Raw genomic sequence first — 26,362 nt, forward strand, 5'->3', positions numbered from 1 at the left:
CGCTCGTTCAGCGGCCTCGTTTCGCTTCGACGGCTTTCAGCCTCACCCTGCTTCATTCTACTACATTAAGAAAGAAATCATTCATCCATGAACATGATTTCTGCCCGAGTCCCGTCGGATTGCATCGGTTGTAGGGATGAAGACGACAACTCCCATGATTCCACACTCAGTCACAGCGTCATCAAACTACGCCTTTGTTTCTGTTTATTTTGAATACGCTCCCTCTAGCGGCAAAAAATTACATATTGTGCCTTTAAGCAGAAGATGTAAAAGAACTCAACTGAGTAGCCTACTTCACACTGTGCGCACACAGAGAGCCGCACCTCAGAAACCGTGCAAACACCGAATTGAGTTCTCTTTCTCTCTTCTTGCACTTGAACGAACAAATACACCTAGCCAATTTAAACATGCAAGCACAAAATGACATGAAAGAGCCCAATTCAGAACCCAAGTGCTGTGTTCTGTGTGCACGCAAAGAGCCGCATCTCACAGACTGTCAACACTGAATTGAGTTTTGCCTCTTCTTGCACTTGAATGGACGAATGCATTTAAAATTGTCGAAATACCCGTCTTGGCGAGTATCCTTGCAAAAACTGTGACGTCTTAAGTGAACGTAAACAGTTGAGAAAGAAATCGGATGTGTATCATTATATTGGATCCATGCGTCTTAAAGTGACCGTGCCTAATTTGCTAGCTGCTGTTGGTGTCCTTAATGTTAATCCAAGAAAATAAAAGAGAGAAAAATCACTCACTGCCCTTGACTAAATTACTTTGTAGTTTTAACCAGAATTAATCTGTATTTAATTTATACAGTGAAGACTATGCAATGATAGTTTACATTTGATTATTCGGTTTCTGTACCTGAGCACCTACAAATTTGAAAAAACTTAGACATTGTTCAATTTGTATCTTGGTTCTATTTTTTTTTTTTTTTTTTTTTGGTATTTAAACGATAAATAGGCCCCAACGTAAACAGTTGAGAAAGAAATCGGATGTGTATCATTATATTGGATCCATGCGTCTTAAAGTGACCGTGCCTAATTTGCTAGCTGCTGTTGGTGTCCTTAATGTTAATCCAAGAAAATAAAAGAGAGAAAAATCACTCACTGCCCTTGACTAAATTACTTTGTAGTTTTAACCAGAATTAATCTGTATTTAATTTATACAGTGAAGACTATGCAATGATAGTTTACATTTGATTATTCGGTTTCTGTACCTGAGCACCTACAAATTTGAAAAAACTTAGACATTGTTCAATTTGTATCTTGGTTCTATTTTTTTTTTTTTTTTTTGCTTTTTACACGATTTCAAATAGGCCCCACGGGTACAACCTGCACCGGGGCCCCACAAACCCCAGCTACAGCCCTGCTTACTAAATCAAAAATTCTGTCAAGCTAACATAGGATGTGTTTTTGTGTGAAGTGAACGTTTTTTTTTTTTTTTATGTAATTTTGATATTTCTGAATATTTGTGTACACTCTACACTAAACTTTTGTGTCATGGATGAGTGTATAGTGGTGAATGGGAGACAAATTTTATGTATTTATTTATTTTTATTAAACAGAGATTGATTACAGCAGTCCAATTTATAATCTCTCTCTGCTAATATAACAGTCCATAAATATCTTAATACAAATATCTTAATACATTTTCTTAACATTATACTTATTATTCTATTATTATACTATTAATACGCTTATTAAACTTACAAAAATTACAATTACACATTCCTTATAAATATCTTAATACAAGTACAAATATCCTAATACTTAACACAATTATCTAGAACAAATTATAAATACAAATAATGCCACTTCAAGGTGCCAGGTGCTACCAGGACACAAGACACCAAGGCCAAAGTGGAGAGACGGAAAGGCCACTCATGTCAGCCTGCCAGACGCAAAGCCGACCAAAGACAGAAAACAACAGAGTAGCCAAGACAGGGAGTTGCTTTGTTTCTTTCCATGTCTTACTCCACGACCTGAAACAACAACATAAATCAGTGTTATTTATCTAAATAGATTACATTTAGATTAAATTTGACTGATTATATGAAAAAAAAAAAACATTTAGCAAATCATAGACTCTAATCTTAGTACCATAAACCAGTCATGGAGCTGCATCTCCTCCAGGAGAAGTCTCCGCTGAGGATCAGGCTGCAGACAGTCGTGGATCATCTGGCAGCATTCCGTTCAAAAAGATGAGAGAGATGTCTGATTATTAACTTATAGACTATGTTAAACCATTTATATTTATATTTCAAATTGTACACTTTCATATTTAGAATTCAAATTGTCCAACTTGTTCTTTGATGAAGATCTCACCTTGTGACAGGTCAGGGTCAGTCCAGTCGTTCTTACTGATCCTGTGCAGGTCTTTCATGTCTGGATAATACCCACACACCATCACGAATAGCAGGATCCCCAGTGACCAAACTGTCGCTGGCTTTGCGTGGTACTTGCAGTCAACATCAAACTCCGGTGGACAGAATATTTCTGTGCCTAAAGGGAAGAGATTTTGATATTTAATGCATATCTACAGCAGGATGTGTTTTGGTGAGTTAAACAACCCGCTAGCAATCATCAAACATACCACTGAAGGCTGCGTAGGTGGAGTCCTTCATGAGTGTGCCGCACTCAAAGTTGATCAACTTGACCTCAAACGTGTCCGGGTTCACCAGGAGGTTCTCCAAATTTATATCACGATGGAAGACGCCACGCTCACAGCAAATGTTAGCGGCATGAATGACCTGCCACATAACATGTCCTGCCATCTTCTCATCGAGCTTTCGTCTGAGCGTCACAAAATTAAACATGCTCATGCTGGGCATGGGTCGCTCCGAGACCATGACGTAGTAGTCCGGGTCGTACCTGCCAGTCCAGGAGTCTGATTATCTGCGGTACGCTGGGGCCCTTATTGGCCATGAGTGTCAGGCCAATCTCTATGGGGAGGTGTTTTGGATGACCAGGCTAAAAGAAAGAAGATATGATGCTTGGATGGAGGTGCTTTCTCAGATTAACATGTTAGAAACGGGAAACAGTGATAATATATAGAGCGCAGTTTACTTACAACTCTGGTGATGTATGGCATATTTGGTGTCTTGTCAACTATTTTCACAGCCACCTGATCAACAAAACAAAGAATTAACAATTAGCATGTGCACAGAGATCATTCCAGTCATGAATACAAAACAGGTATTGAATGTTTTGTATGTAAAAAATGGGAAAAAAAAAAAAAGGAAACCTTTAAGCCATCCTTGCATTGAGTTCCTGCATGCACACAGCCATAGCCTCCTTCAGCCAGCTTGTGGCCGAATTCATATTGCCAAAAAATGTGTCCTATTAAAGGATAAACAAATGTTGAGCATGGATTTTTATGCATTTTATAATTTGTAATTACATTTTACTAATTCTCATATATTTATTATTCGTACTGTTGTCTGGCTCCTCTACTTCATCATCTTCAGTGGAGCAAACTGGATTTTGAACATCCTGAGGTTGGAGCACATCCTGCTCCAGCTGTTCCTCAGGAGCAGGGAGGACTTCAGAGACTGGAGTCAGATACATAATTGGAATGAAATATTGCATATTTAAATTAGAGTGGTTCTTTATTTAGGGGGACTTTTGAAGAACTGGGAATGTGAGAATGTGTGTATTGTTTTAGATTATGACAGTATCTTACCCTTGTCCAGCTCTTCCACTTTGTCAACTATAGAGGAACTAACTGAAGCTTGGACTTCCTGAGGTTGGAGGCTGGAGCTTCATGAAGATCATGGATCTCTACAATAGGGATGTGTTGTAGAGAAGTCTGATCTAAAGTGGGAAATACCAATGATATGAATACAATTTTGCATACTCACATTTCTGTAGTTTTTCAATTGAAGGGCTTTTTTTTTAATTCAAATTTGTACTGACTGATTTGTACTGGCAGTAAATTTACCCTTGTCCAGCTCTTCCACTTTGTCCTCTTCAGTCAAACTAACTGAAGCATGGACGTCCTGAGGTTGAAGGATGTCCTGCTCCAGGTGTTCTTCTACAACAGGGAGGATTTTTTAAAAATTTCTTTAGAAAATCAATATTTCTTTAGACAATGAAATCTATTTCTGACTACTAACTATATTTTGGTAATGACACCTAAAGCTATCTTAAGAATCAGTGTAATTTTATTATCATTGAGATACTATTAGGCTTAATTATTTTACTATTATTTTAGGCTTCGTTTTAATTTTAAGGTTTTATTAATTTCGTTGTGTTTTTGTCATTTTTTGTTAGTTATTGTTTTGTTTGTATAATATTCATTTTTATATCAGATTTATTTTGAGTTATTTTAGTATAGCAACTTAAACTTAATGAAAATAAGAAATGTTGCTTTGACAACTAGTTGCAATGATTTTACGGTTTTAAAATATTTGATTTAATTTCAGCAGACGTTTATATTTAAAGTAACAAATTTTATTTTATGGTTTTAGTTAACTGTAATAGGCTAAAAATCTTAGTCTCATTTGTGATCTTTAAACCGTCACTCTAAAATGTTTGGTGTGAGTCAACAGTATCGGCCAGTGATTTTTTTTTGTTGGACACGAGAACAACAGAAGTTAACCTATACTAACTTATAGAATTTCCCTTTAATCAAAACTTTTATCATTAGGCTAACGTTGCACATGTGATTTTACCATCAGTAAGTCACTAAATCGATCCCGCCTCTCTCTGGTTCCTTTTCTGTGCCTTAGCCACGTTGTATGTTCCTCTTCGGCTAAAATAGTGATGAAGGCCACATCTCCAAAACCTCTTCTTTTTCTCTTGTCTCCCTGCTTCCTTTCTCCCTTCATCTATCCCATCAGCACCAGCAGGTGTCTCGTCGAGCCGATGAGGAGGGTTTCCCGCCGTAATGGGCGGGTATTTGAGCGGTACACACTGTTGGGGTTCGTGTGCACGCTCCACTTTAAACGCTTTCTTTAGTCGTGAAAACAATAGACATAATACCTAGACGCCTCATTGGCCGCTTTGAGCCGTTGCGGCGATACGTCAACGCGTCCGCCATGTTTGTGAAGGCAAGACTGCCTTAAAAATAAATGGAGGTAAACGGAGGAGCTGCGGTTTTTTCTGGATAAAAACACGATAACGTTTACATTTATCAACCGATTTCAGAGGTTTGTGATCTACATGGAGTTAAAAATAACAACTGTTCAGTCCTACCGGTGAAAGATAATACCCCGAGATCTGTTTTTATTATTGTGCGACGGTTTGTAGATGCCCAAGCTGCCGACGAGTCAGGTATGTTTTCGCCTGTCCCGATATGAGAGTTGCCTTCCCTTCTCCAATATGGCAGCGACGTTGACGCGCTGTCGAGCGGCCAATGAGGCGTCTAGGTATTTATTATGTCTATGGTGAAAACAGTCCCATGATAACGCAGTTTTTTTTCACTCTGAAAACAGACTACTCCGAAACTTCAACCAACAAAACGAGCTAGTGAGTTCCAAGCCTTTAAATAGCCTACTAACACGTGACACGTTCTAATTGCGTCGTGACGTCACTTCTGAATAATAACGTTAATATCTAATGTCAACAACACGTGTGTGCAATTGTGTAAAAACTAAATAAATAAATATTTTTAAATAAACCATTTTAAAATAATTTTAATGTCTGATGAATTACCTTTGTTAATTTATTATTATTATTCATTAGGATTTATAATAGAATAAATTATATGTATAATACCATAATAAATAAATTAATAATAGATGAATAATAGCAAGCAGAATATGTAATATCAAGGGTGGAATAATACAGAATAGACAATAATGAAGAAGAAATTAATAGTAAATTATAAAGTAAAATAAAGTTTAAAAAAAACAACATTAGGCTGTGGAAGTATAGCCTACTCTCTTGGAAATGCAGAGAACAGGCTTTCTTCAGCTTTCCTTAAGGCTTGCGTTGTCCTGTTTGCAATTGGCTAAAAAGGGGAGAGGGAGATCTGTTTTTATTATTGTGCGACGGTTTGTAGATGCCCAAGCTGCCGACGAGTCAGGTATGTTTTCGCCTGTCCCGATATGAGAGTTGCCTTCCCTTCTCCAATATGGCAGCGACGTTGACGCGCTGTCGAGCGGCCAATGAGGCGTCTAGGTATTTATTATGTCTATGGTGAAAACAGTCCCATGATAACGCAGTTTTTTTTCACTCTGAAAACAGACTACTCCGAAACTTCAACCAACAAAACGAGCTAGTGAGTTCCAAGCCTTTAAATAGCCTACTAACACGTGACACGTTCTAATTGCGTCGTGACGTCACTTCTGAATAATAACGTTAATATCTAATGTCAACAACACGTGTGTGCAATTGTGTAAAAACTAAATAAATAAATATTTTTAAATAAACCATTTTAAAATAATTTTAATGTCTGATGAATTACCTTTGTTAATTTATTATTATTATTCATTAGTTTAGTTTAGTTTAGTTTAGCAAATCATTGTTGGTTCAATTAAATATTTAAAATTGGCATAGCAATCTCTTCTCTTTTTACCTCATCAAATAAAGAAATAAAGAAATAATTCGGAAAGCAGACGCAACTGTTTATTTAAAACAGTAATACATTAAACACAATAAAAAACACTGAGTTGGCATTTTATCTCATCATTTTATTTAGGCTATCTTATTTTAAGATAAAAACTCTGAATACACATTAGGCTTCATTAACTCCAAAATCAGCAACTGTTGACTTCATATTAAAAAATGGTCAAGCTAATATATGGGATGTGTTCTTTGTGTTTAGTGTACATACTTTTTTCTCTCTTTTTTTGACATTTCTGAATAACACTCTAAAATGTGTCATGAATGAGTTAGGATTTACAGTATGTTGTCTTCTCACATCAAATTCTACCAACATATTTGAGGATGAGTAAATTTGAATGTTTTAGTAAGATTTTTGTTTACTTTTGCAGAACAAAAAGTTTTGATGGGTTGATGGGTATGAATGCTTCTAGTTTAAGAATGGTTATTGAAATAGAGACAAAGATGTCTGCCTGCTGCTGCTTTACTGTCTCCAATTAAACCAAGCAGATCATTCCAGACTCTGGGCATCTTTCATAAACAGTCGGAGAAGGAGTGACCTTCATCCCGGAGGAATTGCTCTTCTCATCTAATCTCAGAACCTCTGGCAGTCTCATCTCTTCTCAGTTTGTTAGACACACAGCACACAGGCGACGCCTGAGAGCACTTGTCCTGTAAAAACACTGCTCGTCAGTCATGTTAACTGGCATGGAGAGCATGTAGTGCCTGTTGACTGTAGAGCGCAGGCGCAGATCACTCTGCTCACTGGAGCGTGTGGAGTGTATCCTGTTCTTTTGTCTCTCCACCTGTCCCGTGCGTAATTTCACTTTCATAATACCGGTGATCGACAAAGGTGCGTGCATTCTTTTATTTCCAGCAAAGATGGGCATGTAAATGGTTAGAATATAAACTTTAAGAAAAACTTTACAATGTTATCGCCTTATGTAACAACTTTAAAAATATTTATCTGTTCATAGAGAACGCCAGCAACTCGTCGTTTTTTTTTGCAGTTATTCCTATTAGGGTAAATACTTAAATTATTACAGTTACCGTTCTTGAATTAGCAAAAATTGTAATAAATTTAGACTATAATAGAAAATAATAGCTGTGACTAATTATCTGAAGTTGAATGCAAATTGTAGGCTATGTTTCTGCTGATTATTATTTTTTTCTATTCACTTACAACTCCTTTGTTACAGTTTTTTATATATATATTTAGTTTGGCTTGCACATAATTATATTTTTAAAAATATGTTGTATGTTTCAATTGTGGATTGAATATGTGTTTAAAATAGTGCTTCCCACTTCAGTTATTTAAATATTCTAGCCTGAGCTGTTCAGAAAGAATTTTTTTTTTTAGAAATTTTACTCTTGCAACACACACACACACACACACACACACACACATGAGTCAAATGTAACCCTGGAACTTCCCAGAGCAGGAAAATGAGATTATAGTGACACACATCTTTTATCTGTAGTTTCTGGGGTGCCTGTGTATCTTTTTTTATTTTTTCTTCTTTGTTCCCACAACCATGCCGTTGTGTTGCTGTTGTGTTACCCCTGACTTGATGTACATATAACTTAATATTGCATCTTTCAAGTTTATCACACAAAATATACAATGTTAAGCAAAAATGTTTTACTTCTTCAGATTTCAGTTTGCAACCCAGGAACTAGAAATAAGAGATTTCTACATGAATATGAATATGTGCATTTTCTTCATTGATCTCTCTGTTCACAGATCTTATGAGAGCTGTGGGTTCACAATCCTGTTGATTCCCAATGGCAGACGGTCTGCCTTCAGGATTACTGGAAGCATGTATCGTTGTTGGACCTGCAAATGATAAACTGAAGGAGCTGTCCCAGGTAAAATAATTTCCTTCTGCGAGTCTTTTTTAAACTGTTATGTGGGGTAAGGCACCGCCTTAACAACAGCGGAGCTCTTTATTTAAAAACATCATGTGCATCAAACATGATGGGACAGGCCCAGAGCTATAGACTATGTGATGGAATTCCTGATTTGGCTGCTTTTTGTTTTCATTTTCAAGTTAACCCATAATTTAACAAATTAAATCTAGTTATTTTATAGAAAATATTAATTATTATTTGATATATAATAATTAGAATAATATATTTTTTAATTTTTAAAAAAGTTAAAAAATTCATAGAAGTTCATAGGAGCAGTTTGTGAAAGGTGCCAAGGTACATACAATTTTTTTTGCACCTAAAAAGTAAATTTTGCTTTAAAAAATGGTATAAAATTATATGTACATTTTCATCAGATTATGTCTCCAATCATATTAGTGGTCTTGAAAATGCATTGTGTCCAATCTTTGCCGCACTTGAATGGAAGTCTTCTACCGCTGCTGGATCCTGAGGTCCTACAGGTCCATGCACCCCCATTTGTGTCTAAAGAGAGTCTCAGTGAACCAGCCGAGAGAAACTTCAGCCAGACCCAGCAACAGCGCTTCTTCATTAAGAAGAAAAATGATAGGCCTGGTATTAAGGCTGGAAACCCCAAAGAAGAAACCACAGAGAACGTTAGTGTTCCCAAAGACCTGGATCTGGTGGCTCTGCCACAACTCTGCTTTCCAGGTAAAACAAATTTTAATGCAAAATCTTGACTAGTTGTTGAATCATGTCAGTGTGTCTGCTGCAACCCTGTTTCATGCAGATCTTCATACATTACACAATATAATACTTGAGAAACAGTTTAAAATCTCTATAGAAAATGGCAAAGGCCAGCTCACAGCAGTATGAAGAGTATAAAAATAAAGGTGTTAACTGACTAAAGAGCAATTCATACTATAAATGTGAAATAGTTCACAGTAGCTGCAACGTTTAGAATGATTAGATTAGACTAACATTAATTTCTTTCTTTTAAATCAGGTGGGCTTCAGATAACTAAGGAGCAAAAGGATGAACAATTTCACTTCCTAGTCTTTACTGACATGTTTGGAAACCAGTCTCATGGAGTAGTTCTCCAGTACTATAGAGCAATACAGGTCAGATTCTTTTTTTTTTATTACCTAGCCTCTCCTTATGGTTGTGTATTGACAGATCACCTGTGCTGAATTTTATCTGCTGTTTATGAGTGTGTACTAAATAACTGTGATAACTGGAAGTTGCTCTAGTTTTTCTTAAAGTTTATTGTACAACCCCAATTCCACAGTAGTTGGGACATTTTGTAAAATTCAATAAAATCAAGAATCTGTGATTTGTTCATTCTCTTTAACTTTTATTTAATTGACAAAAGTACAAAGAAAAGTTTTCCAAAGTTTTCACTGACCAACGTAAATGTATTTTGTAAATATGAGCAAAATTCGTTTTTGACGGCTGCAACACATTCCAAAAAAGTTGGGACAGAGGCAAAATAAAAGTGAAAAGGATATAGAATATCCACATTAAACTGTTTTGAAACAGTTCACCGTAAGCAGGTGAATTGGTAATAGGTCAAGGTATTGTAAGGGTGATTTCCCTACAGTGGTTTAGGCTGTAGGATTGCCGAATGACTAAAGAAACATTATCAGCATGATGGTATGAAACTGTACATTTCTTGTCTATTACCACCCACTGCCACTTATGCCAACGATGGAAATAAGCACAGTTAGAACACGGGCCGTGTCTATAGTGTCATTGTGTCGCCTTTCAATGACGTCATACACCCTTGATTTCCGGTTTTGTTTTGTAGAAAACATGGAAACACCAAAGACGCTTTAATATGTTGTGCGTTTTATTAGACAGGTGACGACCGCACAGAGTAGCATTATAACAGAACTTCAAACATACCTAGTATGATAAAACAGCGCTGCTTTACCCCACATACATACAACCGGAAGGAGCGGAAACGCTAAAATGTGGCATAATAAAAGCTCCGCTGCTTTCGTGCCGTGTGTCACTCTCGTCTCTCATTAGCAATTGCTTCAGCAGCATCGTTTCGCTTCAACGGCTTTCCGCTTCACTCTGCTTCATACTACAATGTTAATAAATCTTTAATACATTAGCTCATCCATGAACATGATTTCTGCCTGAGTCCCGTCGGATTGTGTCAGCTGTGGGGATGAACATGACAACTCCCATGATTCCACACTCAGTCATGGCATCATCAAACTATACGCCTTTGTTTCTTTGTTTGTTTTGAATACGCGCCCTCTAGCAGTGCAAACTTACATAATGCACCTTTAATAGCATGCTTTAACACTTAGCTAAGTGTTGCTAGCATGTTTTAGCATGTTTCTAGCACGTTGCCAGCCTATTTAACACTTGCTGATGCTTTTTAATATGTTGCTAGGAGTCCATAACAGTGTTAAACATGTGACTTCCTGTTGCCAGCAGGTGACGCTATGACTATAACTGAATATGGGCATGGGTATGTGTTCAGGACAGGACTCTTATCAAATTTGTTAAATTTGGGGCAGATTGGACACTGCATTCCTGAGTAACAGCAACTTCCTGTTTCACTGCATTAATAGCATGCTTTAGCACTTAGCTAAGTGTTGCTAGCATGTTTTAGTATGTTTCCAGCATGTTGCCAGCCTATTTAACACTTGTTGACGCTTTTTAATATGTTCCTAGGAGTCCATAACAGTGTTAACCATGACACTTCCTGTTGCCAGGAGGTGGCACTATGACTATAACTGAATATGGGCATGGGTATGTGGTCAGGACAGAACACCTATCAAACGTGTGAAGTTTGGGGCAGATTGGACATTGCTTGCCTGAGTTACAGCAACTTCCTGTTTCATAGCGAAACATCAAACTTTGTCAGGCCGCCAGGGACACGCCCTTTGGCGAAAACTCAAGATCTTCGCAATTTAACGTCACAAAGGCCTTATGATAACCCTCACAAAATTTGAATATGATCCAATTAAAACTGTAGGAGGAGTTCGTCAAAGTACGATGCCTGGAAATGGCAAAAACTGCAGGAAACAGGAAATTCAAAATAACATACTTCCTGTTGGGTTTTGGATTTTGTCCCAAGAGACTTTTTTGTAGGTAATGGTGTGTTACATGTCTGTACCGATTTTCGTACATGTAAACGTAGCTCGAGGCGCACTCCATTGAATGTGTACAGGTGGCGCTATCGAGCCATTTTGCCACACCCACTTCTGAAACCCATATCAGTTCTGACGCATGTGCAAAGTGAGTTTTGTGTGAGTTTTCGAGCATGTTTAGGCCCTCAAAAATGCGATTCACTTTGGAGAAGAAGAAGAAGAAGAAACGGAGCAATTCCAATAGGGTCCTCCTCACACCATCGGTGCTCGGGCCCTAAATATGCCCTATTTGGTTATTCAAAGTAAGACATAGGTCATATTAGGACAATGGACATATTAGGACAAAGTAGGACATCGGACATGCATGGATCATGAATTCCGTCACATTATAGAATATAGCTGTCTGTTTATATAGAATATGAACCATGTTTCATACATATTTAGGATACACACACGCACACACACACACACACACACACACTCACAAACACACATATGAATATAATTTGTTTTAAGGTCCCAAAATAAAACTAATATCATTGATTAATGTAATTGAAATTGCGATTTGGAGTACCTTCCAGACTATATGGTGGTGTTCTGATGATGCAGTTTTGATTAAGGCACTGACATATTCAAAAGTTTTGTTTTAAACACTGTTATACAGGAAGGGATGCAGAATGGACATCAGTCCTTGTACAAGTCTCCGCAACTCTACATTGCTTATGCAGTATGTGTTATATCAAAACACCCATATTACAATGCACTCAAAGACTGTCTGTCTAGGTAAGATTCAAGATATTTATTCAGATTTATTGAAAAATAATAAAATATTTGGGAGACCGAGGAGAATATATAACAAGAGGTTTATCAGCAGTACTAGATTCTGCTATACTGTCTTCATAAAATACTCAGTTTGTCCATCCTATAAGAAACACATTTATTAGCTGAATTAAAGCAGGAAACTACAAACAAAAGAGCTTGTTTTGATATCACTGCAGAGCTACAGTATTCACACTTTTTAGAGAATTCAACCTACAATTGCCTGTCGTAGTTGTATATTACAGTAAACTGATATAGGAGAAAGCTGTTTAATATCTAAAATGACACACAGCACCTTTTCTTCCATTTCCTGAGTTTTCACTTTCCCATCCGCAGCCTCTTATTTCAGCTCAAAATCTGTCAAATGACTGATATGGAAGAGCAAGTGAGGGAGTTCTCTGCTAAACTGGCTCTAGTCCCAGTTCCTCCTCCTGGTCAACTGTATGTGGTGGGTTCTTTTAGGCATCTAAAGTTTAGCAAAATTAGAGAAGTGAAATGAAATTGTAACAACGTGAAAAAGTCTATGATATGTTATAATGTAAAGACAAAATACATAATACATGTGAAGTACATTTACATTATTTTTCATGTCAGATGTTCACCTTACGACCTCTGACGATTGTCCTTCCATCCAGAGAAGATAAATATCATCCTGTTATCGACCTGGACTTACATCTTCCACTCCTCTGCTTCAAGTCCAGAGAGCTGCTGCAGGTCAAATGCTGATGACTTAATATGAAAACAACAAAAACTGAGGGGTTTTCTTTGTTAGCAGTTTGAGTGAACACAGACGGTCTGGAAATCCAAACCAGTCCATTTTAGAAGAAAAAAAATGTAAAATTGTAATTATAAATGGATGAACTTTTTGATTAAACAAAAATGTTACTGAAAGTTTTGGTCCACATCACATTGGAAAAATGTTTTATGTTTCTGTTCCCCTGCAGATCATAGCCTGTATACTCACAGAGCAGTGTATGGTGTTCTTTTCCTCGGACTGGGCCAAACTGACCCTGATCGTAGAGTGTCTCATGCTGTATATTTGGCCCCTGCACTGGCAGCACCCACTGGTGCCTATACTGTCTCAACATATGCTTGACTTTGTTATGGCACCGACTGCCTTCCTCATGGGATGCCACATCAGCCATTATGAGGACGTTGCCAAGGTAAAGCCTAAATAATGGTCCCTATTATCCCATAAGGCTGTTCTTTAGTTCTGGGTTTTTCAAATTGGGGTCCACATGCAATGGGGTGATAGAGGGTCTGGGGAAAATCTGAGTGGACAAAAAGCTTTTAATGGTTTCTATTGATGACATTTTTATTATGTATTAAAATGTAACTTAATGCAAAACATCATATTTGATCATTTCTTTTATCTTTAGTACAATACCCTTTAAATTATTCATTTTAAACTATTAATATTAATTTAATTAATTAATTTTAAATTAGTTAATTAAATTATAAGAAGTTTTATTTTTAATATTACGATTAATATTTTCACATAGTATAATTGTGTATTTAAAGATGCCTTTATGTTGGTTCCCTTTAGGAACATAATTTTCCCTTGCAATTTTTGAAAACCTGAAATTTGAAAACCCCTGCTTAAGTTCATATAAAATGTATTTATTTATTTTTTATTTAGTTATTTATTTATTTATTTATCTATCTATCTATCTCAATTAAAACCGTCACTAGCTAACTTTAATATGTGACCATGGACCACAAAACCAGTCATAAGGGTCAATTTTCTGATATTGAGATTTACACATATAATGAATAAATAAGCTTTTCATTGGTGTAGGGTTTGTTAGGATATGGCAATATTTGGCCGAGATACAACTATTTGAATATTTGGAATCTGAGGGTGCAAAAAAATCTAAATATTGAGAAAATCGCCTTTAAATCTGTCCAAATGAAATTCTTAGCAATGCATATTACTAATCAAAAATTACGTTTTAATATATTGACAGTAGGACATTTGCAAAATATCTTCATGGAACATGTTCTTTACTTAATTTCCTAATTATTTTTGGCATAAAAGAAAAATTTATCATTTTGACCCATACAATGTTTTGTTGGCTATTGCTACAAATATACGTGTGCTACTTATGACTGGTTTTGTGCTCCAGGGTCACATATGTTGAGAAATTCATGATTTTTACTTAAATCAACAGCCTGTTGACTTCAGAGATTTCTGATCTTTGAAATCATTGTCTGTTTATCAGTTAACTGATGACCTGATTCTGATCGATATTGACGAGGGAACCGTGTCCTGCTCTGGCTGTCATCACGTTGACGTCCCTGACACCCCACAGGCAGCTGCTCAGCGTTTCAAGTGTCGGTAAGAAACATTTAACCATTAAATGCAGTCTTGCTAACTCTAAGAATCTTCATTGAAATAATCAAAATATACAAGATATTAATAAACTCACATTATCTGACCCGGCTGGTGAGACCAGGGGCCTGTACCATGATGGTAGTTGAACAAACGCAGGTTTACAGGATTAGTTTCAAGCTGACAAATCCAAAAAATTCAATCAGACTTTTTTGGTACCATGATGCTGATCGTCAAATTTCAGCCAACAGACTTTGATCTTTCAACTAATCCTCCACTCCATACATATGAAATGGATTTAAGGGTACAATAATTATCCAAATAATGGTGCAATCTAAACGGAAACTTATCTGCTAAAGCCAGCTAAACCGGCTTCATGGTATATATGACCCAGGTCCCGTTATATAATTAACTGTCATGTATTTGCCAGATTTTTCATTGTTTTTCTGTATCTTCATGTAGAAGGAAAGGTCTTCAATTACACTATGACCTGGAAGTGGTTCATCAGAGAATCTGTAGCAATCTTAATGAGCTGCGGATGCAGAGAAAGCTCTGGCAACACAGGCTCAATTTGGAAATACAAAACATCACCCTGGAGCTCATCGTTAACATGTTTAGGTCAGTAATAAGAGCCTGTGCAGAAAACTAGAACTGACTTTGAATCTTCTACGCATGTATAATTAAAATAATGCTTCTTTTTCAAGAGATGTCAGTGATTACCTTAATATCGAACACAGAGTTTTTAACACTGATGAGTTTCTGAAGACCAGGGAGCCAGGCGACCAGCCATTTTATAAAAAGGTGACTTTATATTTAAAAATATGTCTGGTCTTCAACCTTTAGAAATAGAACTGTATGACTGATGGCTTTTTATTCATGACAGGTCTTGGAAACACACATTTTCCACTCATTCTTGAAAGAACGTTTGAATGGAAAAATAGATCAATTTACCCAAATGGAGCTTAGTTCTCAGACAGAAGACCAAAAGTAAGTTGTTTTGTGAACTAATACTTTTATTCAGCAACAAGGATGCATTAAATTAATCAGAAGTGACAGTAAAGATATATATTTCAAATATATGTTGTTCTTCTGTTTAATAATTTGTTGTCAATTTCTGTAGATTGAGTAGATCGATGGATTACTCACGCAGACCCACTATAAAGGAAATAGTTTCGCGAAATGGTTCTTTAGACAGCGGTTTGAGTGAACGCTTGGGCTCAAGTCTCCCTGACTTGGACAACATGAAACACCTGAGTGTCCTCAAACAGATGTCTCCAACTAAGATCATTCCTGATAAGCGTAAGAGAAATGCAGTATACTGGAATGCATTGGCACAGCTGTTTTGTGTTTAGATTGATATATTTATGTTACTAATCATCCTTGTCCCAAAAGCTATGAATATACCAGTCAGGCCAGTCAAGATCTTCCAGCTTCCAGAATTCCCTTCTCCATCGAACCACCCCAACATACTCCATTACTTTGGAGATCTTATCCTCCAGCTGAACAAAGTCATATCAGCTGCACCACCTCAGGATTCCTCCCTGCTAGCAAGATACTTGTACCTGCGCGGCATCATCAACATGCTGAGTTCTAAGCGCTTGGATGCCCTCAGCGACTTCCAGGACCTCTACAAAACAGATATTGAGATTTTTCCTGGAGAGCTGGTGAAGACACTGGTGGACTCTCTGCAGAACGAGGAGAAAGTCCAGGCAGAGAAGAGATCTGAGCTCAAACGGCTCATCTGTCAGGTGAAGAACAATGAAAAGAGCGAGCATGGGGAATCGGACTATCACGTGAAGAAGTTCGAGCTGCCCAAGAGCCCCATGCAGCTGGAGGAGTTTGTGAAGTGCACTCAGCAGTCTGGTATTGTGCGGGACATGGCCACTTCACAGAGACTGTTTGAAGCTCTCACTGTCGGTAAGTTTGAGCTGTAGTGTGTCATTGTATAAAACCATTAGAGATGCGAAATATTACCATATAAGTTGGTCAGTGTTTAGCATACACTGCCGTTTGAAATTTTGGGATCAGTAAGATTTTTAATGTTTAAAAAAAAAAAAAAACAGTTTCTTATGCTCATCAAGGCTGTATCTATTTGATCAAAAATACAGAAAAAACATTGTGCTGCTTAATATTTTTTTTGCATCTGTGATACTTTTTTCAGGATTCTTTGATAAATAAAAAGTTAAAAATAGAAATTTAGTGTTACAGTATACACTACTATTCTAAAGTTTGATGTCAGTACATTTTTTTCTTTCTTTTTTTAAAGAATTTTTTTCTATTCTATTCTATTTTCAATAAATGTTGTTCTTTTTAACCTTTTATTCATGAAAGATTTAAAGGAAAAAAGTATCACAGGTTCCAAAAAAATATTAAGCAGCACAACAGTTTCAACACTGATAATATTTATCAATAATGTATTTTTGATCAAATAAATACAGCCTTGATGTGCATAAGAGACTCCCTTAAAAACTTTAAAAATCTTACTGATCCCAAACTTTTGAACAGCAGTGTATATCGGCAATTTAAAATGCCTATTCTGTCTACTAAAGCTGTCTTCTGTATTATTTTTAAAATTTATATTTAATGTTTAGCAAACCTCAAATTAATATTAATTTTCAAATTCTAATATATTTTTCATAAAATTTAATTCTCACATTTTAAAAATTTATAATCTGTCAACTATATATTTTAATTTTGCTTGTAGTATTTTATTTTTTAATGTATTTACGTAGACAAAAGTAAGTAATAAAATAAATAAAAATATAAAATAAATATTAATTAAATGGGTCATATGATGCTGCTAAAAGGAACATTATTTTGTGTATTTGGTGTAATGAAATGTGTTTATGCGGTTTAAGGTTCAAAAAACACATTATTTTCCACATACTGTACATTATTGTTTCTCCTCTATGCCCCGCCTTTCTGAAACGCGTCGGTTTTTACAAAGCTGAAAAATAAAATAAAAATATTCTGCTATTTACTGTGATATTATGTAAAATAATTTGTTACAATATATTTGTTCTTCTCAGGTGGGCCGATGCATATTCATCCAGAGATGTTCAGAGTGTTTTATAACTTCTGGAAACAGGCAGAGGCAGAAGCACAGGACATTGACCTGCCTGCTGAGGTCCTGGAACGCCTAGACAACAGTGAGTGTGTGTACAAGCTGTCCAGCTCTGTGAAGACTAGTTATGGCGTTGGTAAAATCGCCATGACTCAGAAAAAGCTCTTTCTGCTGACCACAGGCAGATGTGAATACGTTGAGATTACCAAGTTTAGGGACATTGAGGTTTGTGAGTCTTGCAATATTACTTTTAAAATGACAAGGTAGTGTTTGGGGTAACCGTATGAATCCTGTGAACCCAGGAAGTAAAGATCTCCACTGCTTCATTCCCGCTTTTGAGGATCCCATCTCTAAAGATCAAGAACAGCCGAAGGAGAGAGATATTTGAGGCTAATTTAAAATCTGAGTGTGAACTGTGGAACCTGATGGTCAAGGAGATGTGGGCTGGGAGAATGATGGCAGACAACCATAAGGTAAAGTTCACCCGTACTGTGAAATATCTAAAGCTGGAATCAAAACATGAAATATAAAATCAACCATTTCTTGCCAGCTTAATAATAGAATAAAATATACATACCGTTCAAACGATGGGATACTGTTTTCAAAAGAATGTTCACAAAGGCTTTATACACTGTATTTGTTTGATCAAAATACGGTAAAAACAGTAATACTGTCAAAAACAATTGTTTTATATTTTAATACATTTTAAAATGTAATTTATTCCTGTTATGGCAAAGCTGAATTTTCAGTGTACCGTGATCCTTCAGAAATAATTCTGATATGCCGATTTGTCACTGAAGAAAATACTTATTGTTATCAATGTTCAAAACAGATTTGCTGCTTAATTTTGTGGATACATTTTTTCAGGATTCTTTGTTGAATATAAAGTTAAGAAAACTATCTTTTATTTGAAATATAATTTTTTTGTAACAATGTAAAAGTATATCACTTTTGATCAATTGAATGTGTCCTTGTTGAATAAAAGTATTAATTAATTTAACAAAAAATCTTACTGACCCCATATTTTTAACTGGTAAGGTATTAGAGATTCAAATAATTAAAATGATCTTTTGACAACTTGATGAACAAGGAAATTATACTTTAAAAAGATAAGAAATTAATTTATATTGCTTCATAAATATGTCCTGCAGCAAATAGAAAACTGTTAATTTAGGAATTTGCAGTTGTTTCTAACAGTAGCAGGGTGTGTTTAGGGTGTCTACTGACAGCTGACAAAATAATGCAAGTTTTCACAATCACATACATGCTTTGATATGCCCTACTAGTTCATTCCTATTTCCTGCTATTAGATAAACACACACTTCACTAGATGTACATTGTTCAATGTGTGTTTTTTATTAAGTTTTCAAGTTTCTCTTTCTCTTTCTTTGTTTGAGGAGATGACTGTTATTCCTTTTCTAGATCCCTGTATGTTTCAGCCACAAATGCACAAAGTACTTTAGTTTGTGATGAGTGAACTCTTCTGTTTATCAGGACCCCCAGTATGTGCAGCAGGCACTGACCAATGTCCTGCTTATGGATGCAGTGGTGGCCTGCTTACAGACACAGAAGGCTGTTTGTGCTGCCTCCAAATTGGCCTATTATGAAAAGCAACGGCAACAAGGTGTGTCTCACTCCCTACCTGTATGATGAAAACAAGACTCTATTAAAGTCTCTTGTCTTCATTTCCACAGTGCCCATGATCATCCCCAGACCCACAGCAGAGGCTCTGAAACACAAGATCAATCCGTCCCAGAACATGACGAACCCTCAGTCTGTCGATGTCTTGCTCTACACTCCAGGTCTGCATGCAGGAGTATTTGGAGAAATAGTTAAAGGGATAGTTCACCCAAAAATTACAATTCTGTCATGCATACATATACTTCGTAGTAGACATCCTTAACTCCATTCTGCTGTCTGTTGTTGGTGTTTCTTTGTCTGAATATGGCACTTATCACATGCTGTGTGGTATCGGCGTTTGGTATCGGGGCATTTTAACGAGTACGAGTACAGCTGAGTATCGGGCCCGATACCGATACCAGTATCAGATTAGTATTGTCAGATTATGATATGCATTATTTCAGTTTAAAAATTCATCATTATACACATTAAAAGTTAATCATACTGGACAAAGCTACATACTATTTTGAATTGAGCATGTGCATGTTATCAAAATGAAAGTTTTCCAGTGGCATGTGAATGTGTACAATTCTTGGTCTGTTTGTTAAGGCAGCGTCACATGACAATTTCAATGGTGTGGAATTGTCCAATTAGCATTTGTGGAACTGCTGAGCAGGAACAAGGGGAGCAGTGGGGAGATTTGACCTAAATGCTACTCCACATGCTCCCCACTTGAAAGTCTTCAGATAACCCAAATTTAAGCCTCGACTTGGAGTATGTAGCAAATTAAATTGAATTATGTAGTCAAGGATTGCTATAATGCCTGTGTGCTTAGATCCCAAGCAGAATAGCAATACATTTGTTTATCAGTTTAAATTATTATTGTAATTATTTTAGAAACGAAAGGACTGGTTTGGATTTATATTTTGGAAAACACCTAAATGGGAATTTGGAGCTTTTTTTTAAGTTATATATATAAACTGTGTTTGTGTAAGGTTTAATGATAAATAACTCTTTTTAACTTCTTCCAGGCCAGTTAACTTTCCCAGACAGAGATGTGGATGGAAACCCTAAGCTCTGGTGTGCCCTCAGCTGTGGGAAAGTGGTTGTGTTTGATGCTGTCAGTTGGTCCCTGAAGCAAAACTGCATTCATTTAGGAGAATCTCGACTGGTAAGATGCTGCTATTTGATTTTAAGATTATGTCATTTGATTTAATATATGTGACCCTGGACCACAAAACCAGTCTTAAGTCGCTGGGGTATATTTGTAGAAATAGCCAAATATACATTGTATGGGTCAAAATTATTGATTTTTTTTGTATGCCCAAAATCATTAGGATATTAAGTAAAGATCATGTTCCATGAAGATATTTTGTAAATTTCCTACTGTAAATATATTCCAGGGTCACATATTAAAGATGATAGAAAAGTTCAGCAAATCTGATGTTTTCTGTATGTAGTGACACACTGCAGTCAGCAAGAATTTGTTTTTCAAGTAACAGACCCCTTCATCTTTTTCTTTTTGCCACAGTAAATTGTGTTTGATGCCACCTTGTGGATTGGAATCTGGTTGCAGCTTTGTTTTCCAGTGTCTTATACTTCTGGCTGTAGTTGTTGGATCTGTGGAAGAGTGAAAATTAAAGTGTAATTCTGTAAGATTTCAAACAGCAGTCTTTTTTTTTTTTGTGCCCAGAACTGCATGATGGGATTGGACCAGGAGCAGGTGTGGATTGGTTCTCAGGACTCCGTCATTTACATAATCAACACTTGCAGTATGCTGTGCCATAAACAGCTGACTGAGCACCGTGGAGAGGTCACAGACTTCGCCCTGGAGAAAATGAACCCTGAGAACAGATCAAGGTGAGTATTGGACAGTAGCAACATATCCTGGCTGCGGTTGGATCAGACCAACTGCATTGTGATCATTCTTTATCTAAAGTTATATATAAAAGCTATATATAACATATATACACACATTTTAATTATATATTTTATTATTTATTAGTACATTTTGTTTATTATAGATAGATCAAAAATAAAGATAAATATTATTTACTCCAAAAATACAATTAACCGTGTCACCAGTAGGTGGCAGCATTGTTTGTGATATTTTCTGTATATTTGGCAGCTGAGATTGAGAGTAGAGATCACAATATGAAGAAATATCATTTTGATGTGTTCTCCAAGCCAAGCACAGGTGTATTCCTGTAGTGCAGATGGCACTGTGATCATTTGGGACGTCCCTTCTCTGAAGGTGAAGAGGCAGTTTCATCTGTCCTGTGACAGACTGCAGTTCATTCAAGTTTACAATGATGCCTTATGGTGTGGTAAGTTTGTCATCAGCCTGGCAAAACTGTCCAAAACTGTTGTTAACTAGAAGCTCTAATTCATAGTATAGAGTTTTTACATACAGTTTACAAAAAGTATTCAGATGGCCATTTTTTCTGAGGATTTTCTTTTTTCTTTTTTTGGCAATGGATAGCTTGACATTATTGAGGTTAATCAGGATATATATTATTTAATTTAAATGTAGCATGTGTTTGTTGTTTGTGAAGGTGCTAGGGATTGTGTCATGAAGCTGAGTCCCAGTGGAGCTCTGCTTTGTAAGATTTCCCTCCCAGGTGAAGTGAAAACCACATCCTTCAGCAGGGTCGCACTGCTTATGGAGGTTTGTATCATCTTTACTGTCTTCTCACAGTATCAGCTGTAACCAAATATGACCCCTAAATATGATGATCCCCCTTCTTAAAATACACACACACACACACACACACACACATATATATATATATATATATATATATATATATAAAGTTCCATTATACGGTATAAATGGGTCTTTATACATAAATACAAAAGGCATGTTTTAAATTATAAGTCTTTATTTATAATTCTATCTAGTGAGTATTTATGGTATCTCTGTGAATGTGATGTGTTGCAACTTTATGTTGTTTTTTAGTGTGTAGTTTTTCCCTGCTATTTGCACAAACACAATTGACACCCAGACAGTCAGAGAGGTCAGCCATGTCACTAAATGGTATGAATTGCATAAAATTATAATGTGCTCAGATATAATCAACGATCTCAGGCTCTTGTTATGTGTTTTTATAGAAAAGACAGATCTGGACAAGTTTCACAGACTCAGCAGAGCTTTGTGTATGGGACTCCAGCGACCCCGTCAAACCACCTAAATGGGTCATACTCCCCAACTGTAGTGGGGTCACCTGTATGATCAGAGTGAAAGATCAGGTAAGATGTAACCTTTTACATGACATTTCCATGGTCATACCATATATATATATATATATACACACACACACACACACAAGACATGGTCTCCTCTTTCTCTTTCTTTAGGTCTGGATTGGTTGTAGTGGTGGGTCAGGCCTCAGTAAGGTTGTGGGGAAGATCTTTGTGTTGGACTCTGAGAGCCTGATGGTTGAGAAGGAGCTTGAGGCCCATGAAGACACTGTTCAAACTCTCTTCTCAGCAGAGGACCGATACATACTCAGCGGCTCTGCAAAACGTGATGGCAAAATCGCCATCTGGAGAGTAGATATATATATATATATATATATATATATATAAAGTTCCATTATACGGTATAAATGGGTCTTTATACATAAATACAAAAGGCATGTTTTAAATTATAAGTCTTTATTTATAATTCTAATAAGTGAGTATTTATGGTATCTCTGTGAATGTGATGTGTTGCAACTTTATGTTGTTTTTTAGTGTGTAGTTTTTCCCTGCTATTTGCACAAACACAATTGACACCCAGACAGTCAGAGAGGTCAGCCATGTCACTAAATGGTATGAATTGCATAAAATTATAATGTGCTCAGATATAATCAACGATCTCAGGCTCTTGTTATGTGTTTTTATAGAAAAGACAGATCTGGACAAGTTTCACAGACTCAGCAGAGCTTTGTGTATGGGACTCCAGCGACCCCGTCAAACCACCTAAATGGGTCATACTCCCCAACTGTAGTGGGGTCACCTGTATGATCAGAGTGAAAGATCAGGTAAGATGTAACCTTTTACATGACATTTCCATGGTCATACCATATATATATATATATATACACACACACACACACACAAGACATGGTCTCCTCTTTCTCTTTCTTTAGGTCTGGATTGGTTGTAGTGGTGGGTCAGGCCTCAGTAAGGTTGTGGGGAAGATCTTTGTGTTGGACTCTGAGAGCCTGATGGTTGAGAAGGAGCTTGAGGCCCATGAAGACACTGTTCAAACTCTCTTCTCAGCAGAGGACCGATACATACTCAGCGGCTCTGCAAAACGTGATGGCAAAATCGCCATCTGGAGAGTAGATTAAACAAGCTGACACAACTTGATTGTAAGTTTTATCAGCTTCATAAACAGGTGCATCAGTATATGTGACATGCAAGTTGTTCCTTAGCGGTCTAAACTTAGGGGAAGAGATGTATACGCAGTTTCCCTTAAAAAGTGTCATGTAATCCCATTAGGCTTTGGTGAGAAGAGCTGTTTATACTGGTTTTGATTGGAGTTAGCCAATGATGGCACTATGACAACCAACTAGAGTATCCTGAAGGTTGCAAAAACTTATCATAAGAGAGTGAAACAACTACTTACTACAAGGCTTTTTTTTCTACAAATAGTCCTATGTTAAGAACGCTAAGATCTCAACGGTCGCTGTGGAAATATATTTTTGTATTGCCTGAGTATAAGCAAAGCTGTAAAATATCAATAAGTTTATTATATCTTTTGGAATTAATTTGAAAGCTTTCAGTCTTTTGAGAGCTGTTCTTATTCCAAGAAAGCTGAATATAGAATCGGGTGAGGTTTGTGGAGCTGCCATGTACACAATTTCCTGAAAAGCCCTGGATCAAAGGGAATTGAGGTCCAAACACCAGCACTGCCTGAGGATGGACTGCAGCCATAATGAGTAGATTGTGTAACAGTGTGCCAGTCCTTGTGGTGTCGCTGGAGTGGCTTGTAAGATTGTATGAAACCCTCTTTGATAGACACTACTGTCTCGGTTTTTGTTATTGTAGATCTGTATTTATTTTATATCTGAAATGTTTTAGGGAATCTCACACATGCCTGGGTTGTGTTAAATATCTTGTTTTTTTTGCTTCTTCTTTTTATAATTGCATTAAAGGGTTAGTTCACCCAAAAATGAAAATTAGCCTGTGTTTTACTCACCCTCGAAGCATCCTAGGTGTATGTGACTTTCTTCTTTCAGACGAATCCAATTGGAGTTATATTAAAAATTGTCCTGGCCCCTCCAAGCCTTTCAATGGGGGTAAGCGGGTGTTGGTTGTCAATAGTTCAGAAGACGTGAAATAAAGTGCGCGCATCCGTAATAAAACGTCCCTCACACGGCTCCGGGGGTGAATAAAGGCCTCCTGTTGCGAATTCATGCATTAAGATAAATATCCATATTTCAAACGTAATAAACACTTTTTTCTCACTTCCGCTGACTGTCGTATGCGGAAGTCGTACAGGCGGATACAGTAGAACACAGGCTAATTTTCATTTTTGGGTGAACTAACCCTTTAAGTAAAAATTAAATAAAAATGTAGATTTTTTTTTTAAAGATACATTATAGGCCTGGCTTAAATTGTGCTTGCATTTTAACAATATGTGACCCTGGACCACAAAACCAGTCATAAGTAGCAATAGCTAACAATACATTGTATGGGTCAAAATTATCCATTTTTCTTTTATGCCAAAAATCGATATTAAAGGTATTAAAATAGGATATTAAGTAAAGATCATGTTCCATGAAGATATTTTGTAAATTTCCTAGCGTAAATATATCAAAATTAATTTGTGATTAGTAATATGCATTGCTAAGAACTTCATTTGGACAACTTTAAAGGCGATTTTTCTCAATATTTTGTTTTTTTTCTGCACCCTCAGATTTCAGATTTTCAAATAGTTGTATCTCGGCCAAATATTGTCCTATCCTAACAAACAATACATCAATGGAAAGCTTATTTATTCTTTCAGATGATGTATAAATGTCCATTTCAAAGAATTGTCCCTTATGACTGGTTTTGTGGTCCAGGGTCACATATTTTATTGGCAGTTAAGCATGTTTCCCTAAAATTCTCATTACTGCATGCAAAAAATATCATTTATGTAGTAATGTAATTATATCGTCCTATCTATTATACTGTTTTTGTGCAAAAATAAGAATAAATTCAGTACAGCATCAGTAATAATGCCCTTGACTTCTTTTTCTTACAAATTATAATTTCTCACAAAAAAATATGTATTTTCTTCTTCTGATTTTGAGGTATATATATATATATATATATATTAATATGTTACTGTTAAACTACTTTTTACGGTTTTAAAAATAGGAGGGAGGAAATATGTTGTGTATTTACGAAACGCAAATTGTCCCTTCTGTGTTCCTATACCCTCCTATGTTACGTGATGTGTACGAAAACGGCGTAAGCTTTGGAGTAGTGCTTTAAAGGGAAATAGTTGAACGCTCACTCCCGTCTCACATGTATTCTTTAGAAAACACAAAGTAATATATAACAGTGATGTACAGAATCATATTTTTAGGACAAAAATGTGCTTTACAAGTTTCATTAGATTAATTTCCCTTTGTACCAGAATCTCCTCCTATATCAGCCTTTTTTCCCCCATTGAAAACAGATTATTGAATGTCACACCTTAAAATAGCAGTACTGATGTGGAGTCTGTGTTTGTCTTTAATATTCAAATAAATATGACTTAATAAACATGGAGCTGTTCTGCAACAGCCCCTCCCGCTCTGGAGGTGTTTGCAGAAGGGGCCCTTGGCTGGATTTCTGCCGCCCATGCAGAGGACAGTGATTGGCTGATGTGTAACTTTCTGACCCTGGGGTCAGCCATCTAACTGTCAGACGTCATTGGAAGGAATTTTGGGGATGTGTCTGGAAGACAAAGCCAGCACACATCCATCCTGTCCCTAAGTCCCTGGAGTGTGTGTGTAGGCGTGCA

General features: G+C 36.5%; 1 protein-coding gene and 1 pseudogene across 2 annotated transcripts; one reads left to right on the forward strand and one right to left on the reverse strand.

Moving 5' to 3' along the window:
• Positions 1-1,969: 1,969 nt before the first annotated feature.
• LOC107741771 (serine/threonine-protein kinase pim-1-like) lies at positions 1,970-2,963 on the reverse strand (annotated as a pseudogene).
• A 4,344-nt stretch (positions 2,964-7,307) lies between these two features.
• LOC107741729 (DENN domain-containing protein 3-like) lies at positions 7,308-24,536 on the forward strand. Of its 2 annotated transcripts, none has more exons than XM_016554498.1 (25): positions 7,308-7,398; positions 8,290-8,414; positions 8,879-9,143; positions 9,438-9,553; positions 12,207-12,325; positions 12,698-12,809; positions 12,956-13,075; positions 13,306-13,524; positions 14,584-14,699; positions 15,156-15,311; positions 15,398-15,494; positions 15,577-15,680; positions 15,814-15,992; positions 16,086-16,610; positions 17,723-17,982; positions 18,060-18,230; positions 19,252-19,381; positions 19,452-19,559; positions 20,409-20,548; positions 21,071-21,237; positions 21,565-21,704; positions 21,933-22,045; positions 22,489-22,626; positions 22,735-22,933; positions 23,710-24,536. In XM_016554498.1, exons 2-25 carry the CDS (start codon positions 8,331-8,333, stop codon positions 23,712-23,714), a joined length of 3,783 nt encoding a protein of 1,260 aa, XP_016409984.1. In that variant the 5' UTR covers positions 7,308-7,398; positions 8,290-8,330; the 3' UTR covers positions 23,715-24,536. The 2 variants fall into 2 exon arrangements, with proteins under 2 accessions (XP_016409984.1, XP_016409985.1); XM_016554499.1 differs by having other exon boundaries at positions 16,101-16,610.
• The last annotated feature ends 1,826 nt before the right edge of the window (positions 24,537-26,362 follow it).

Source organism: Sinocyclocheilus rhinocerous, unplaced genomic scaffold (genome assembly GCF_001515625.1).
Source record: "Sinocyclocheilus rhinocerous isolate Xijiao unplaced genomic scaffold, SAMN03320098_v1.1 scaffold616, whole genome shotgun sequence".
NCBI lineage: Eukaryota > Metazoa > Chordata > Actinopteri > Cypriniformes > Cyprinidae > Sinocyclocheilus > Sinocyclocheilus rhinocerous.